Source organism: Mus caroli, chromosome 19, assembly GCF_900094665.2.
Source record: "Mus caroli chromosome 19, CAROLI_EIJ_v1.1, whole genome shotgun sequence".
NCBI lineage: Eukaryota > Metazoa > Chordata > Mammalia > Rodentia > Muridae > Mus > Mus caroli.
The window spans coordinates 52,889,625-52,905,976 of record NC_034588.1 but is presented as its reverse complement, the minus strand read 5'-3'; the positions used below and the strand labels follow the sequence as shown (position 1 = coordinate 52,905,976).

At 49.7% G+C, this 16,352-nt stretch overlaps 1 protein-coding gene across 2 annotated transcripts in view; it reads right to left on the bottom strand.

Annotated features, from left to right (window-relative positions):
* Casp7 (caspase 7) overlaps positions 1-16,352 on the bottom strand; it is a 39,912-nt gene that overhangs the window by 2,279 nt on the left and 21,281 nt on the right. The window contains exons 1-5 of one of the 2 annotated variants that reach the window (XM_029472670.1): positions 14,647-14,812; positions 7,316-7,452; positions 6,838-6,966; positions 4,511-4,686; positions 4,063-4,192 (exon numbers count right to left, since the gene is read on the bottom strand). In XM_029472670.1, the coding sequence (XP_029328530.1) occupies positions 4,063-4,192; positions 4,511-4,686; positions 6,838-6,966; positions 7,316-7,452; positions 14,647-14,750 (676 nt within the window). In that variant the 5' untranslated portion in view covers positions 14,751-14,812. Of the gene's footprint in view, positions 1-4,062; positions 4,193-4,510; positions 4,687-6,837; positions 6,967-7,315; positions 7,453-14,646; positions 14,813-16,352 lie in introns of those variants that run through there. The other variant, XM_021152352.2, reaches the window with a different exon arrangement.

The following is a 16,352-nucleotide window of genomic DNA, read 5'->3' as shown; positions in this document are numbered from 1 at the left end:
GCCCATTCCTAGCTGAGGAGCTATTGGCAAGTGATGGCTGCAAAGAGAGGAGGGAGGAGAAGTGGGAGGGAGAAGGGAGAGAAGGGAGGGAGGGAGGGAGGGAGAGAGAGAGAGAGAGAGAGAGAGAGAGAGAGAGAGAGATCCATTAGCCAACCCTGAGAGCTATGCCACCCACCGGGAAGAATGAACCTCCAGCTCTGTATAGCATGGGTGTCTGGAGATCATTTCCCTCTCTTCTGTGTCAAACGAGAAGAAGCAAACAGCTCAGGTGTGAAGCGTTCTATGAAGATGCTCAGAACGCTTTGGGTGTTTCAGATGATGTCCCTAAAGACCAGTGCATCTGCATCTGGGATACCCGAGATACCTAACAGAGAGTGGGGTACGTGGAGAGTCCCCTAGGGAGGGGAGCACACCTCACAGCTTGGCAGCACCTCACCACCACTCTGGAGGGAGCACTGCTTTCTAGCCCAGGCCCAGGGAACAGAGTCGGAAAACCCGAAGAGATTTTCCAGGAGATGCAGAATGAGGGAGGGGTGGGGCCTGCTGAAGAGATGCAGAGGCAAGTGCTGCTGGCTGCCTTAGGGGCAGAGGCTGGAGAGGCTCCTGATCCAGGATGGCAGGCACTGTTAGACAGGAGGGGTGCCTCTCAGGGACCATACAAGGTAAAGAAATCCGATTTGTGAGTTTTCCTGGGTCAGCTGACCCAAATGTCTTACAAGGGTGGGACACCTCAGCTGACCCAGGTGCTGAGGAACGGATGGCTGACTCAGAGGGGCAGGTCCCAGGGGGCCCAGGGACTCACAACAGCAGCTAGCTTTATTCATAACCATGCAGAGTGTCTCCCTCCTTCTGTGACTTCCTGCCTTCTTTGACTCTGAGGGAATCTAAAATTGTTGCTTGTGATTGGGAAAGCCAAGGCAGAAAATGGGAAGATGGAACTCCCCAGAGCATTTCTGCATGGCTGGCAGAGGACACACATCTACGAGACCACGTGCTTACCTGGGAACCCCTACAAGTGAGAGGCCAGAGGACATGAGCCTAGAGAGACAGACAGTTCATGTCCAGCCTCACCAGGCCACCATGTTGAACGAGATCTACAAGTCACAGCAATGCCATGTGGAGTTTCATTCACTGTCTTGGGATAGACATCTTGGTGAAAGGAAAGTCTTTGTTTGTGATTGTGCTGTCTGATGTCTTGGTCTAAGCAGCAAAACTGAAGACCTTGGGTCACAGCACCCAGGCAGAGAGCAGAATGCAGGGCTCTCGGCTCAGCGGCAGCAAGAACCAACACAAAGCTGAATCCCGTTCACATGATAATCTGCACAGCGGCTTCATTCTGCCGAGAGGTCCAGACCCAGGGGGGTGAGAACCAGACCAGTGTCACGGGCAGCCTTACCACCTAGTTATGTCACAAGAGTTCAGCCAGCAGTGGCACACAGTAGGCTATAGCACCCTTAGAATTCTTGTCTGCAGTGCACACGCTAGCAGCCACCAGCCCAAGCCAGGGGCTGATGGGTAGTCAGTTACACAACCATGCACTTGTCTGTAGACAGGGTGTCATTCAACCCAGTGGCCTGGTTGGTTGTGCATATGGATACGTATGGATGTGCATACAGACAAATGCACTACCATCTCCCCTCTAGAGGTCCCCGAGGTAGCCATCTGAACAGTGAAGATAACCGTCCTGTGACTCCTCACCCGGAAACATTTTCCTCGTATTTCTTTATCAGGGCAAACTTGAGGCTGCTTGGCAGCACGCACAGTCCACGCACGATAAGAGGCTCCTCTGTGTACTGCTGAGGCTGTCACTTGTAGAACTGTAGACTGAACTCTGCCCCACCCCCATCCTCATGCTTACATGTTGAAGTCCCAGTCTCCAGTATGACCTTCAAGGAGTTAAGTTAGTGAGGTCAGAGGGGTGGTGGGTCCCTGATGTTGTAGGATTAATGCCTTTATGAGAAGACAGGTCAGAACTCCCCCTTTGTTTTCTTTTCCTGTGTTTTCTTTGCCATGTGAAGACAGAGGAAGAAGGCAGCCATTTATGAAGCAGGAAGAGAGTCCTCTTCTGAGACCAGTTGGCCCAGAAATGATGTCTATTGACTCAAGACAACTGACGCATCTGTGATCCACTCCGTCTGGCCCAGCAAATGCACTGAGCATTAGACCTAGTCCAGGCTGGTGGCTGAATTCAGCAGTCATGGCAGTAACTTTTAAAGAAAGCTTTCTTATTGGCCCCTGCAGAGGAGTTTGCCTTCCTCCCTGAGTTCTTCCAGACCTTCTCTGAGCAGCGACAGCTCCATACTGGGTTTACTCACACTGATGTCTGCCAATTTTTGCACTGCCAAGCTCCCAAGAGCAGAAGACCAACATAGTTTCTACCCTTTACAGTGCTTAAAAGTGGGACTCTAGCATACTCACAGAACCCATCTGTAGAACCTGCCAGAGCTGGTTTTGTTTTGTTTTGTTTTGTTTTCCCCAGATGTACTGACTCATTTACTGGAACTAATACCTTTGCCTGCACCAAGCCTTCGAAAAAGTCCTACAGCTGGGGGAATTCTCACTCAACAAGGGGTCCATGTCTAACAATGGAAAGGCTTATACTGAACAGACTCCGGGCAAACCCAGGACTTGGTAAATAATAAGAAACCACACTCATTCCTGGCATTGCATGGTACCTGCCATGGTCCCAGCCTAAAGGATCCTGGTCTGTGATGCAATGCAGAGTCTGAGCACTGGAACCTGACCCTCAACACATTTCTAAAGCCTATCCAATTAATTAATTAATTAATCAATTAATTTTTCAACTGCAAAAGCAACAATGGTTTTCTCCATCACCTACAGAATTATTATAAGGATGATGGCAAGAAGATTTAAAATGACCTAAAAGGACATAATTTTTATAGTTATATGCATAATTATTGATTATTGTGAAAGTCTTGCCATTATTATTAATCTTAGTAAAACAAAGGCCGGGGTGGGGGTGGGGATTCCGTTTTCTCAGGGAGAGGAATGAGTTAAGAGTGGTGGTCCCCGAAGATGGACCCACCTAACTCTGGAATCTGTGACCATATTATCCTCCACGACAAAAAGGACTTTTCAGATGCCAGTAAAATGATAGACTCCCGACGGGGAAATGGTTATGGATTCCCAGGCAGACCAAGCCCCAGGGAGGGAAGCGGGATGAGAGAGAACTGTGTTTGCCAGGTTGACAGGGAAGAGACCGAGAGATCGAGGAGGGGTTTTTAAATGGGGAAGGGCCATAAGCCAAAGGATCTAGGAGGTCTAAGATTGCTAGGAAAAAGAGGAAACCAATTTCCCTATGTGCTCTTTCCTCTGGGATTCTGGCCTCTAGACCACCAAGATGATGTTTATGTGACGTGTGCCACTCTGTCTGTCTGTCTGTCTGTAGGATGCACTGGGTATCTGTTGTCCCCAACGCTTGCTCATGAGTACAAATACCTCAGACTTCAGATCGAGTGCATAGGCTTTACGGCTTGGACAGTGGTTTTCTTTCATTCCGTGTGTTGCATGTGCGTGCATGCGTGTGTATATGCTTGTGCACAACGGGGTGCAGGGACCTGTGTCCATGTTGGGTGTCTTCCTGAATTGATCTTCACTTTAATTTTTGAGACACAGTCTGCTGGAATTTTGAGCTTGCCAACCCAGCTAGGGTGGCAGGCCAGTGGGCCTCCAGGGTTCTCCTTTATCTAAACACCCAGTGCTGGGGTTACAGGCACACAGAGCTATGTTTGGCTCTTACATAGATGCTGGGGATTCAGTCTTGGGTCCTCATTGCTTGTACTGCAAGTAGCTTACCCACTGAGCCAGGTCCCCTTGGCTGGGCATTTCTAGCAAGGAAACATGATATTCTGAACTGCTCCAGAATCCAAACTTCTGCGTGGGATACTGACACTCAGTTTCAAATCTCGCGACGGTTTATGTTAGGGATGCTAAAAACTATTAATCAATGACTGTAGCAACAAGAGACCAATACAGCCCTCACACCTGCATGTGGACGGAGGAGCATGGATTGGTAAGGTCAGCAGACAGTGGACAGGGTACCTGGAACCGTGGAGTAAGCAAAGAGGAAGTCGGCTTCCACCGGGATCTTGTTGCGGGGATTAGCGTCAATGTCGTTGATGGGCCCCGAGTCAGCCTGGATTCCATCGTCGAGCTCCGTCCCTCGGCACGCCTAAAGCATATCAAAGTAGAGATGGAACCGACTGGGACACAGCCTGTTTGTGCTGTTCTCTGCTGTGCCCAGGAGCCCTGCCTGGCACACAGGGAGCTCAGCGGCCAGCTGATCAGAAGATAAGCACCCGGATTGAGTGGAATTACAAAGCGAAGCCTTACAGAAATACAGCAAGTGCCCGTGCCAACCATTTCTGGGCAGGAAGCCCCGGCCCCAGCGTGCCTTCCCCAGGGAAACAGCACGTTGATTTGTACAGATAACACCGCCCCTGCCCTGTCAGCTTTCCCCACATGCAGTCCCACCAGCCCCCAAAAGCACCTGAATGAAGAAGAGTTTGGGTTTCTCCAACAGGGTTTTGCATCGGTCTCCCCTAAAATGAGCCGTCAGATCCTTTATGGGCGTCACGCCATCTTTCCCGTAAATCAGGTCCTCTTCCCCGTGGCTCAGCAGGACGCAGGCGAAGCAGGCCGAGTTGCTGTGGTCCTCCTCAGAGGCTGTAAGGAAGCAATCTACACTGAGTGTCCGGGGTGGGCTCCAGAGACATGATCCAACGGGGCCAGGGAAGGGCACCGTATGGGGCCCTTTGAAAGCACTGGGCTGGTCCACCTCTCAGCAGAGACTGTGGACTGGTGGCAGAGAATTCTAGAATTTCTCTCAGATGGAAACCAGGCACCACAACAGCTACTAGAGGACACTGGGGAACAGAGGAACCTAGCTGTTCCGTGGACTGCTTTGTGACAGCAGAGAGAGGTTGGCTAACCTCCATTTTCTTCTCTCTCTATAAAGAGGTGGTTGCAGTAGCTGTTAAGTATATATAAATATGCACAGAACTTGCTATGAAGGCCAGGCCGGTCTCAAACTCAGTCTGCCTTTGCCTCCTGAGTGCTGGGATGAAAGGTGTGCTCCGTCCCGTCCAGGGACAGTTACTGCTTTTTAAGTGAGGTACATAGAAAGAAGCAGCATGCAAGCATTTGTTGTAGAAAAGAAAATGTTAGGCCACAAGGAATGAGCTGGTCACACGGACACACACACACACACACACACACAAAGGGCAAATGGCTGGGGGAGGGGAAACAGTGAGTGGTTAGGAGATAGGTTATGGAAGGACGGAAAGAATTCTAACAAGATGAGTGTGTTCAACTCCCCTGAACTCTTCTCTTTAAAATGATTGAGACAGTGGCTTTGTTGTACACGACGTAACTTGTCACAACAGCAAACTGAATACACACGTGAAGGACCCTGGATTCACATGCTATGGGCACACATGCACATCCATGTTTATGGTTGTATGGGTCACAGTAGCCAGGGGCTAGAACGTGCCATCAACAGAAAGTAGATACAAGAAGCATGTCCATACACACAATGGAGCTTTGTGGAGCCATGAAGAAAACTGCCATCGTGACATCGCCAGGGAAACCGTCAGAACCGGGAAATTGTGTGTTAAGGGAAACTAGCTAGTTCAGACACAAAGATCCAAGTTTCCTCTTGTGTATGGATGCTAGTTTTAGAAGTATGCAAGCCTGTATGTGTGTACTCATGTAAGTGTGTGCACATTGGTTATAGAACTTGAGAGGGGAGCAGAGACATAAATGGGGGCGGGGGTGGGGCCCGTCTGATACAAAAGCAGGAGTGAAGGCCGCGGAGAGGGGCAGGGGACCGAGCAGAAGAATGGGGGCCATGAGAACAAGCACAATGACGTACAAATGTGAAACTTATCAGCCTGCATGTAAACTAGAAAGTTAACAGGAAAGAGTATCAGACGGCTGTCAGTACAGGGATTAGGAGAGGAACACGGCTGACTGGCCTGACCAGCTTGTTTATATGCCTGTGACATGGATCAACCTACCAGCTGATCCCGTAAACAGCCATTTCAGGCATACCTCCTGTGTGCTGGCACTCATACAGGCACTTTATGTGATTTATATTAATATTAACTCTGTGTGTGTGTGTGTTTTCAGGTACCTGCAGAAGCCAGAAGAGGGCATCTGATCTTCTGGAGCTGGCGTTATGGGTGGCTGTGAGCGAACTCAGGCCTCTGCACGAGCAGTGTGCACTCTTAAATCAGTGAGCCATCTCTTGGGCCCCGAGAAGTCAATTAAAAGGAAAAAAGGCACATAAAATCTTCCTCTTTCAGATCTGTAGTTAAAGAAAGTTGATCCCCTGCTATGTGTAGGTCCCGACTAATGAGCAGGTGGGATTCTACTTTCAGGCACGTGCCCCAGGTGTGAGAGTACCCCAGTGGCATCCTTTAAGGAACATCCAACTCACAGTTGTGAGCAGTTATGGACTCAGGCTCAATACAAAGTGGGAAACTTAGCTAATTCTTTGTAAGTGACTTTGTAACTCTACATGGTGCATGCGCATGAACTCGGCAGATGTCAATGAATTGTCACTATGTTCAAAGGTTGGACAGCCCCAGTATACAGTAAACACATCTCTCTGGGAGGTGGGCATAGCTCTTGGAGTCTTGTTTGGTCCCTAATTTACTCCCTAGACTCTCTCTCACCCTGTCCAAAGTCCATCCACACAATTACAATGTAGTCTGTCTATGGTCAACATTCTAGAGCCTAGGCTCTGTTCCTCTAGGTGCCTGGGGTAGGACAGACAGGCACAGCTCACACTCACCAAGCACAGCTCACACTCACCTTTTCTAAGCAGATCTTTCATCTTTGCACAAGAGCAGTCATTGTGGACGGTTACTTCGAAACCCAGGTTTTGGAAGCACTTGAAGAGGGCCCCTGCATCTTTGTCCGTCCCATTCCGGACGTCCATACCTGTGGGGGTAAGGCAAGGAGTGGAGTGAATAGGCTCCAGTCAGACCAGAGGCAAACTCCAAAGGGCCCAGCCTCCACTCAAGGTGGGCTTCTTCATGGTCTTGGGATGGCCAGGTCTGGCTGTCAATGTCACATGGTACATGGTCTAGACCCACCCAAGAAAAAAAAAAGGCCATTTTATCCCAGCAATAGGAAAGCAACTAAGGCAGGCTCCTGCAGTACACGGCGGGACCTCAGACTGAAAATTCTCTCATGGAGAGCCGCTGACACTGCTGCCCTCTGACGAATGTCTGGTAAAGTGTGGAGGACCTGGGAGGGTCAGGAGGGCTTGGCCCAGCCCCTCACCCACCTGTCGCTTTGTCGAAGTTCTTGTTGTTTATGATGATGCATTTACCCATCTTCTGGAAATCCATGCGGTACAGGTAAGCGGGCACTCGGTCCCGGCTGGTCCTGACGGGGCCTGCAGAGGCATTTCTCTTCTTCTTCCTTGGGTTACAGAAAGTCAGTTAGAGGCTATGGAAGCAGTCTGGGCAGCCGTGTACTCAGGGAAGCCATGGTGTTTGTGAATTGAAGACCCAAGGTGGACAGATGGTTCTGTTTCACTATCATGTTTAAATGGAACAAGGCTCCAGGGTCAATTTCAGTAGACGTCGAGAAATGCAAATCACAGTCACAATTATGCTGGTGCAGTGTACGTCCCAGAGTGGCCACACTGAGAGAAATGGAGTCTGCCAGGCCCTTGTAGGGCTGGTGGGGGTCCACTGGGTAAGGCCGGCAGGACACATTAAGCTTACACAAACACAAACCTTGGGTCAGGCAAAGGTTTACTAAAAGACAGCTCTACACTTTTCACCTTGTCCCATACAGGAAATACCCCGAAGTCCTGTTTATGTAAGTGGCTGAGCTGAGGAATATTCACGTAACAGGTAAAACAGGCTGAGAATGAGCCGAGACAGCACGCAGCACATGAGCGAACATCACAGACGGAACACAGCAACGAGCCGATAAACAAAAGACTACACGCAGACTTAGGCACCTCACAGTAGACGCCTGGGAAGCTTTAGAAACCAGAGGAAAGCCAACCCCATTTCTTTTTCCTTTATTAAAAAAAATGTGGCGTGTGTATGTATGTGGTGCACACAATGTGTGCGTGCATGTGTATAAATGTGCTCACCCGCGTGTACCCATGGACACCATCAACATCAGATGTCTTCTGTATTAATTTTCACCTTTTAAAAAAGACAGGCTCTCCCCGTGAACACGGAGCTCACTGCTTAAGCTAGACAGGCCTGCCAGTGAGCCGCCCTGATTCACCCTCTCAACTGCCAACCAGTGCCTGGGTTGCAGGTACTGGCTGCGATGTCTCACTTTTATGTGGGTACTAGGATCAGAGCCCATGTCCTTAGGCTTGCAAGCAAGCTCTTTACCCACTCAGTGACCATCTCTCCCGCCCCTGTATGTTTTGTACGGATTGGTGATGGTTACAGACACAGGTGGGTAAAAAATTCCCAGGTATACATACATTCTGTATGGATGAATATTTCAATGGCATTAACGTTAACTTTTCCCCATCCTCCAAATAACTATGGTACTATTGAGCAAAGACACACAGGGGCTTCATAGGATCAGGGAGAACGCCCAAGGCCAAGGGCACTGTTCAGATCTGGCTGGGATGTGACTCTCTGGGAGTCAGCCTCCTGGTGTGTGCTTCTTCTACATAGCCCCTTGTTTGAACAAACACCACCTTTGATACTGAAATCCAGGGCAGGGCTCCCTCACCTCTCTCAACTTAAATTGGAGAAGCTGGTGCACAATCCCAGATCTTTCATGAACAGGTTCCTCACCCTGTAACCCTCGACCACGGTAGCTCTAGACTGGCTTTAGCTGGTGCTCTCTGTGAGGCCTTGGTAAGAGCCAGGATGTGAAGAAAATGAGAGAAAACGAGAGAAAATGAGAGGCAGGAGGGAAACCTAGTGCTTCAATTTCATTTTAGGGCACAATTCCTGCACCATACAGCTACCTAAAGGCTATCCTGGGACTGTGCGGGTGGCAGGATGACTCACAGGCTGGAGAACACTTTACACAGGAATACCCTTTAAGAGGCACAATTCAACTTCCACCTTCGGTGGAGAGAATCCTATGGTGATGGGCTAGCCAGGTGGCTCAGCAGTGTGACCTGAGTTTCATCCCTGGACTCCATGTGGTGCAAGGAGAAAAGTGACTCTAGCAAGATGCCTTCTGATCTTCACACACATGCCACGGCATCTACGCACACGTGCCCCTCCCCCAACAGCTCCCCAATACCCCCTCCTTATATTTTAAATGTAATTTTAAAAGCCCTACAATTTCTAGGATGACAGCCACGTCTCAGACATGCTGTGACTCTTAGGCCATTACGGTCCCCAGGAATGTGCAAAACAAAACCAGCCAGCATCTTTTATAAGGAAAAGGGGCTGGAGAAAACGTTACATGTGAAATCGAAGGCCTCTGCTTCTATAAGAACAGAACCTGGATCGTTACCTCATCATTTAATAAAACAGCTATTAATTCATTCAGTTAAAAAAAAAGGAACAAGAGGGGGGGAATGAAGACACACATATGTAAACACAACACCACAGGTCACAGAAAGTACCTAAAAACTGAGTTTCAAGTGGTGTACAGCTCTAATCCTTGGCAAGTATCTCAGAAGGGAGGCAGTGGTAATTTCCCTCCCCAAACCTGTCCTTATATTGAACTCCTCAAAAAAACTAAAATTACATGTACTTGTGTATGTGTGTATGTGTGTGTGTGTGTGTGTGTGTGTATGTGCACATGCCACCATGGTATAAGTGTAGAGGTCAGAACAATTTGTAGGAATTGCCTCTCTCCTCCCACCAGTGTTCCTGGAGGTTCAAGCCTGGGCCGCCAGGCTCTGTGGCAAGCACCTTCACCCACTGAGCCATCCCCTCAACCATGAACTTTGTTATTTTTCAAAAAGAACCTAAATCTCTTCCTCTTGCAGATTTGGATCAGTCAGTATTAATCGTTCCTTGTAGCCCCGATAGTTTTCTGTTAAAGCCAGATCTGCCCAGACCACAGCTGTGCACCAGAGGGTGAGTATCCATTCAACTTCATTACATTTACCTTTCTGAGAAGAGCCGGCTCTGCGCAAGCAAATGCCGGAATCAGCTTACAACATGGAACAGAGCAACAGGGAAGCAGGAAATGACTGTTGAGGGGCATCAAGAATGAGTCGTGGGGAGAGGGGGACACCCAGAGGCTGCTGCACACATGACATCTGCATGAATGAGTCTGAGAATGTCGCCTGCCATCTAAGAGCGCTGTGGATTGGGGTACCCTCTTTTCTGGATTTTTCTCCCTTTCATGCCCACCCACTATCCCTTAGAAACCTTGGGGATAGCTACCATATTGGTACAAATTAGTTTCTCAGCTGTCCACCTGGCCATTTAGTGACGGTCATAGTGTCAGTCTCCCATAAGTGGTTAAAATGAGAAGTTTTGGTGAGTGTGTTCCCACGTGTGGCCTGGGAAGTCCAGATAACAGGCTGGCAGAGACTGAGCCAAGCCAGAGAAAGGTGAACAAAGGTAAGGACAGGGAGGACTGTAGGTGACATATAAGCCCAAGGCTCCTACTGCTTCAGTGTTCCCCAAAATTAACAATCAGGGGGTCTGTAGAGATGCTCGGTGGTTAACAGAGCTTGCTGTTCTACAGGACTCAACTTTGGTTCCCAACACCCGAGTCAGTTGGCTCACACCATCTGTAACTTCTGTTCCAGGGAATCGGATGCCCTCTTCTGGACTACACTGTACAGTACACATGTGCAATCACAGAGACATCCATACACACATACACATAAATAAAAACAAGAAGAGAATTTAAAAATGAGTCAGGTTTCAGCATGTAGTACGAAACTCCATTCTAGGCTTCCAAAGGCCCCCGTAGTTTCGTTTCTGGGCTGATCCTGCTCGGAGTCCTCCTTCACAGGCTCAGGCGTGCAGTGACAGCTCATGAGGCTCTTGGAGCACAGCAAGAGCCTCGAGAGAGAGCCACAGTGGGCTCATGCCTTGTCCAGCTGACCATCAGCCTTGCGCCTCTGCACACAGCAATCCTGACAACTGGCTACGGCCCAAGCCACTCTGTCTCCCAATCTGATGCCTTGTTACCAGGTTCTGGACACCCTCTCCTGCACTCTTTTTCCAGGAGAGCTTTAAACAATTAAGACCAAACAAAAGCTAAATCCAATTGTGTTTGTTCCTTGCCCAGAGCTACCCAGTGGGTTTCCACTGCTGAGAAAGATGCTAATGTCCTGGCCTCCACCACTTGCCTGGCGGTGCCACATTCCTCCGCACCTGTTCTTTCAATCATCCCACCATAAACAACCATGAACTAGTCTATCCTGTGCTCACCACTGGCCCTGGCTGTTGCTTTTTCCTCTGCCTGGCATCTCGTGGTGCCCCAGATCACACACTACCTCCCTTTGGTTCACTGGGGCCGCCACCCCCTTCACCACCAGTCAGGGTCTTGTCTCTGATTCAGCATGTGCATCACATGTCACCTACCCATGTCACCTGACCTCAATTACAGAGTCACCATCTGTTCTGCTAGAGGGCAAACAAGTTTTCCTTTTCCCCTCTCTCCCAAACCCCACCTCTCCGTTTGGATTCTACATCTCCGTATGTTGTCTAAGCTGGTCCTGAACTCCTGGCACATCCCAGCACCTGGCTGAATATAAACCAGGACTCACAAATGCCCAGGGCCTCCAGCTTGACTAAGTGAGCACCCCATTCATCCGTGGGCGAGCTGGGGACTTCAGCTGAGCGGAGGGAGTGGCACTCGTAGTCTCCCACCCCCAACGGTACATGTCCAAAGGGACTGACTTCAGAGATGAGAAGGTTTCTCAAGTTCTAGTATGCCAGGGTGGTTGTGCTCAATATTCACAAGGCATGCAGTTACAGGTAAATAAACATCTCGGGCATTTGTAAGTTACCATGGTTTATCACTAAAAGGGTCTAGCTGTGCTGTGGCATCAAGACAAGACAGAGAGGGAAGACACTGCCCATGATCCTGGTGGGTCATCCACACTCTTCTGTGGGTGAGAACACAGTATGCTGCTCTCTCGACATGGCTCCCATCTTTCACCCCATTCCCCTAGACGCCTGCGAGGTGTCTCTCAGCATCGACACAAGTGGAGTCCCCAGCACTGTTAGCAAATTGAGCATTTGGTCACTTTAATATCACTATCAAAAGCGTCCCAGGACAAGTCACTCAGCTGATGTTTAGTCCGCCTGGTCTTTAACACACCATCTAAAGGCCCTTTCCTATGAGCAAAAACCCCTGCCCTGGGCCCAGTCAGAGGTATTCTTTGTGCCCTCGTCCTAGCAGGCAAAAAGGAGCCACTGTCTACCTGGACATCAGCAGCTACAACCAAGCAGATCACTAGACTCTGGGAGAGCAGGCTAATTAATTAGCTCCCTGAAGGCAGCAGGTCCCCTGCAGGGGCAAGGAAGGAAGAAGAGATGCTTTGAAAGATCTAGATTAGCTACATCCTCAGTGGGCTATCACCCGTAGAGTCAGGACGTCTGAATGTGGCTCTAATCCTTGCCCGGGTACTTACGGGCCTTTTTCTATATAAGGACTTAGACTGTATGGACCGAACCCCACAGAGTAGCGCTGGGCACTACCCACGGCTAGGTCAAGGGACAAGGGTCTTCCTCTGAATCTGACAAAGGCACAAAGAGTGCAGAACAACTCCAGGTACTCCCCATTATGAACAAATGCACGGGTATTTCTTTAGTTTTCAGCTTCACAGTCAATCAGCAGTCAGTCATTGCCCCATGAACTCTGAGAGACAAAGTCAGACACAGCATAAAACTGGCCATGGGCTTTCTTTTGCACATGTGTATAGAAGGGTGGACATGTCCTGCCACCTTCACCCATGCATGCACATATATATATGCAAGCTGCAGGACTATATCTTCTGCCTTTCTTCATCACATTCGACCCCCCCACACCCATCCACCCACCCATCTACTGATCCATCATCCATCCACCCACCTACCCATTTATCCATCCATCCACCCACCTACTTACCCACTCACTCACCCACCTACCATCCATCCATCCATCCACCCACCCACCCACTCATCTACCCATCTACTTACTGAGACCAGATCTTTCACTGAACCCTCAGCTTGACCTTTCAGCTAGGCTGACTGACCAGCAAGGCCCAGGGATATCTGCCTGTGTCCACCCCCATTGCTGTGGTTATCAACATAAGCCAATGGCCCCAGATTGTATACAGGTGCTGGTATCTGAATTCAGGTCTATGCTTGAGCAGTAGGCACTTCATCCACTAAGCCATCATCCAGGCCCCTGGCTGAGGATTTTCTAAGCCAGCTTCTGTCATTTTCTATTCTACGCATAATACACACACACACACACACACACACCTCCACCTCTCCCTTTGTCAATTCTCTGCTGATAAATCTAGCTGTTCCTCGGCCTTTTTTTACACACAGAAGACTTTCTAAGGAAGCATGGGACTCTTGTTTGGCGGCTGTCATATTTAAGTGCAAAATCCAGGATAAATCAGACTAGTGAATTAGAAGTTCTAAATCCTCTTAAAAGCTTGAGTGTTCCACAATTGGCTACAGATAAAAAAAAAAAAAAAAAAAAATCTGGCCACTAAATCACCGTACTTAGGGCCACACAAGCGAGAGATTGCAGCCAGTGATGGCGATGACATCCTAGAGATCGACCTTTGAAGTCGCTGACACCAAGGGAGAGACAAGTCACCCTGGGGGTGAGGGGGTGGGGACAGGCGGAGCAGCTGTGTGTATCCACCCTTCCTGAGTGCTGGTTTTCCATTGACATAGCAAAGTACCACTTTCTTCATAGGCCAGACAGCCACAGGACTCTTCCAGGAACACAGATAACACCAGCATCGATTACTAGGAAGGATTTGGATTATCCTGGCTTCTTGGGCAGAAAGCCATTTCTTGCAGTCTCCGATTTCAGCATGAGGCCAACTGAGTCATTTTTATGAGTTTAAAGAAGAAGAAGAGGAGGAGGAGGGGGGAGAGGAAGAGGAGGAGAAAGATGACAAAGAAAACCCCGCAGGCTATTTCTATAAAAGGGGCTGCATGAAGAAGCTCCAGCAACTGTTACCAGACAACACCGTGGGATCCAAAAGCTATCCTGCCTACTTGATTAGGGAGAGAGAAAGCTCAGAGAGCACAGTGGACTTCTACAATCCACTCTGGGTGCCGGTATAATTTTCTCCATCACTGGAGTAGATAAATACAGGTTTATCCTCTTACAGATCCCCCCCGAGCTGCTCGAAATGTGAATTATCCCTTTCTACATTTGGAAGGGAATATAAGCACACAAACCCGTGCCTATTTATTTTCTGAAGTGTTTCCCTGAATAGGATTCCCAGTAGCCTGTCCTGCAGACATTGCTCAGCACACAGTAAACACATCAGCGGGCACACAGCTCCCTACTGCTGCTGCTGCTGAGTTTGGAACCGGGCTCTGGCTTTTGTAGCTGCTTTGTCTAAATATTTTGGGGATGGTTCAGTCAGGGTTTGAACATTCCAGCAGAGGGGCTTTCCCACAGTCTTTTCATACCACAGCAAAGGCGGACCAGGGTACTGGACGGGGAGAGCAGAGAGGGAGGTACCTGGTGTCCCCGTCTGGAAGCAGTTCCCTCTGTAAGACCAGGCTTCCTCCCGAGACCACAGGGAGTGAGTTGCCGCCTTCTCGGTAGTAGTAAAAACTCAACATGGTTGGCGCTCAGCTGGCGACGGGAGGCTGGCACAGGAGGCAGCCCTGAAGGCCCAGGCCTGAATCAGCAGTGAGCTGCCCGCTGGAGTTTTCCATAGGACATTCAGGCTGGGGCTGGGAAGGTCACACTGGCCTCTGGCTTCCCTGCTGACAGGCAGAAATGACCAGCCTCCACACTGAGGCCCCCACATCCCAGGGACAGCTCCCTGGGGACAGAGTGACAAGTACCAGATCCAGAGGGGAAGTGACCCTGGGGTCTGTGTTGGAGGACCAGACTTCACACACACACACACACACACACACACACACACACACACACACATACACAGGAAGCCAGGAGGCTATCTTCAAGAACAATGATCAGCAGGTGGGTGGCTGAATGAACGGTCATCAGCAGAGTGTCCACAGAATAGTGTGGCAGAGCTCTGTGAATGGACTAAGTGAGATGCCAGCCCAAGCATGTTCACACACGTGGACGGTCGGTTGACCCCAGTGCCAGGCTTCGAGCGACATTGGTTTGTAAGTGAGCAAAACTAAGACCATTGTTCCCGGGGAATCTGCCAGTCCATCCAGGCTCATGAGGTTGGCTTTCTTCCAAAGGTCGTCCGGCTAGGGTTAGGATGAGCAGACAGGGTTTACAAAGTCCTTTCGTCTTCGGGGAAGACCGGTTGCCAGGGGGTGTTGCATAAAGAAATGACCCAGAAGTGATCGCAGTTCCCAGTTTCAACCTTTCAAATGCAACTGGGAAAAAGGTGGGCATGGAAGGACCCAGGGCACGGGACGCAAACTGCTTGGCGGCTGCCCCAGGGTTTGGCGAGTGTTAATGGCACTGAAAGGGGAAGCAGGTGACAGACAGGTGGTGGCCACAGTGTCCCGGTGGTTACCTGCCATCCTCTACTGTGAACAGAGCTCTTCTCCCAGTGTGTGAAGGACAGATGCAGAGAAGCGACGTACATTCCAAGAGTTAAAAGAGAATAATGAATTCCTTTCTCCAAACATTAACTAACCTTTCCATGTCTCTTTCCTTCCTTTCTCGTGACCAAAACAGGAGGGGGAGACAGACCGACGACAATAAAAATCATCAGAAGACGTCAGAAAAAACCATTCAGGGGAGGAAACGGTGCGGAGAATCGTCTTCAAATACCACAAACAGGCAGCGTGGAAGACAGTAACGTGTGTGGATGACTGCAGGACCCAGAAGGGGCTCACCATCTCCAGTCCTGGTGTGTGTGTGTGGGCGTGCGCGTGCACGCTCCATGCTATGCCTCTGGAGGCCAAAGAACAACTTACAAGAGTCCGTTCTCTCCCTCCTTCCACCATATGGGGTTCTGGGCATTGATTCTGGGTCCTCTGCTAAGCCCCATCTTTCCCTTACAAGTGGTGTTTTAAGTTTCTGTCCCCATGTGGAGTGTGGATGTGTTTTGTCCTGGCCCACACCAACTCTTAACAGCAGAATTGTTACTAAGAGGTGGTGGGGCCTCCGAGAGTTGACGGCGCAGCTCTCTAGGGGCCCGGTTCCTAGGACAGACACGGATAGCAGCACACTGTCCGCACACAGGCTGGGCAGATGCTAGCATCCTGTTCTTGGACTTCTCGTCCCTC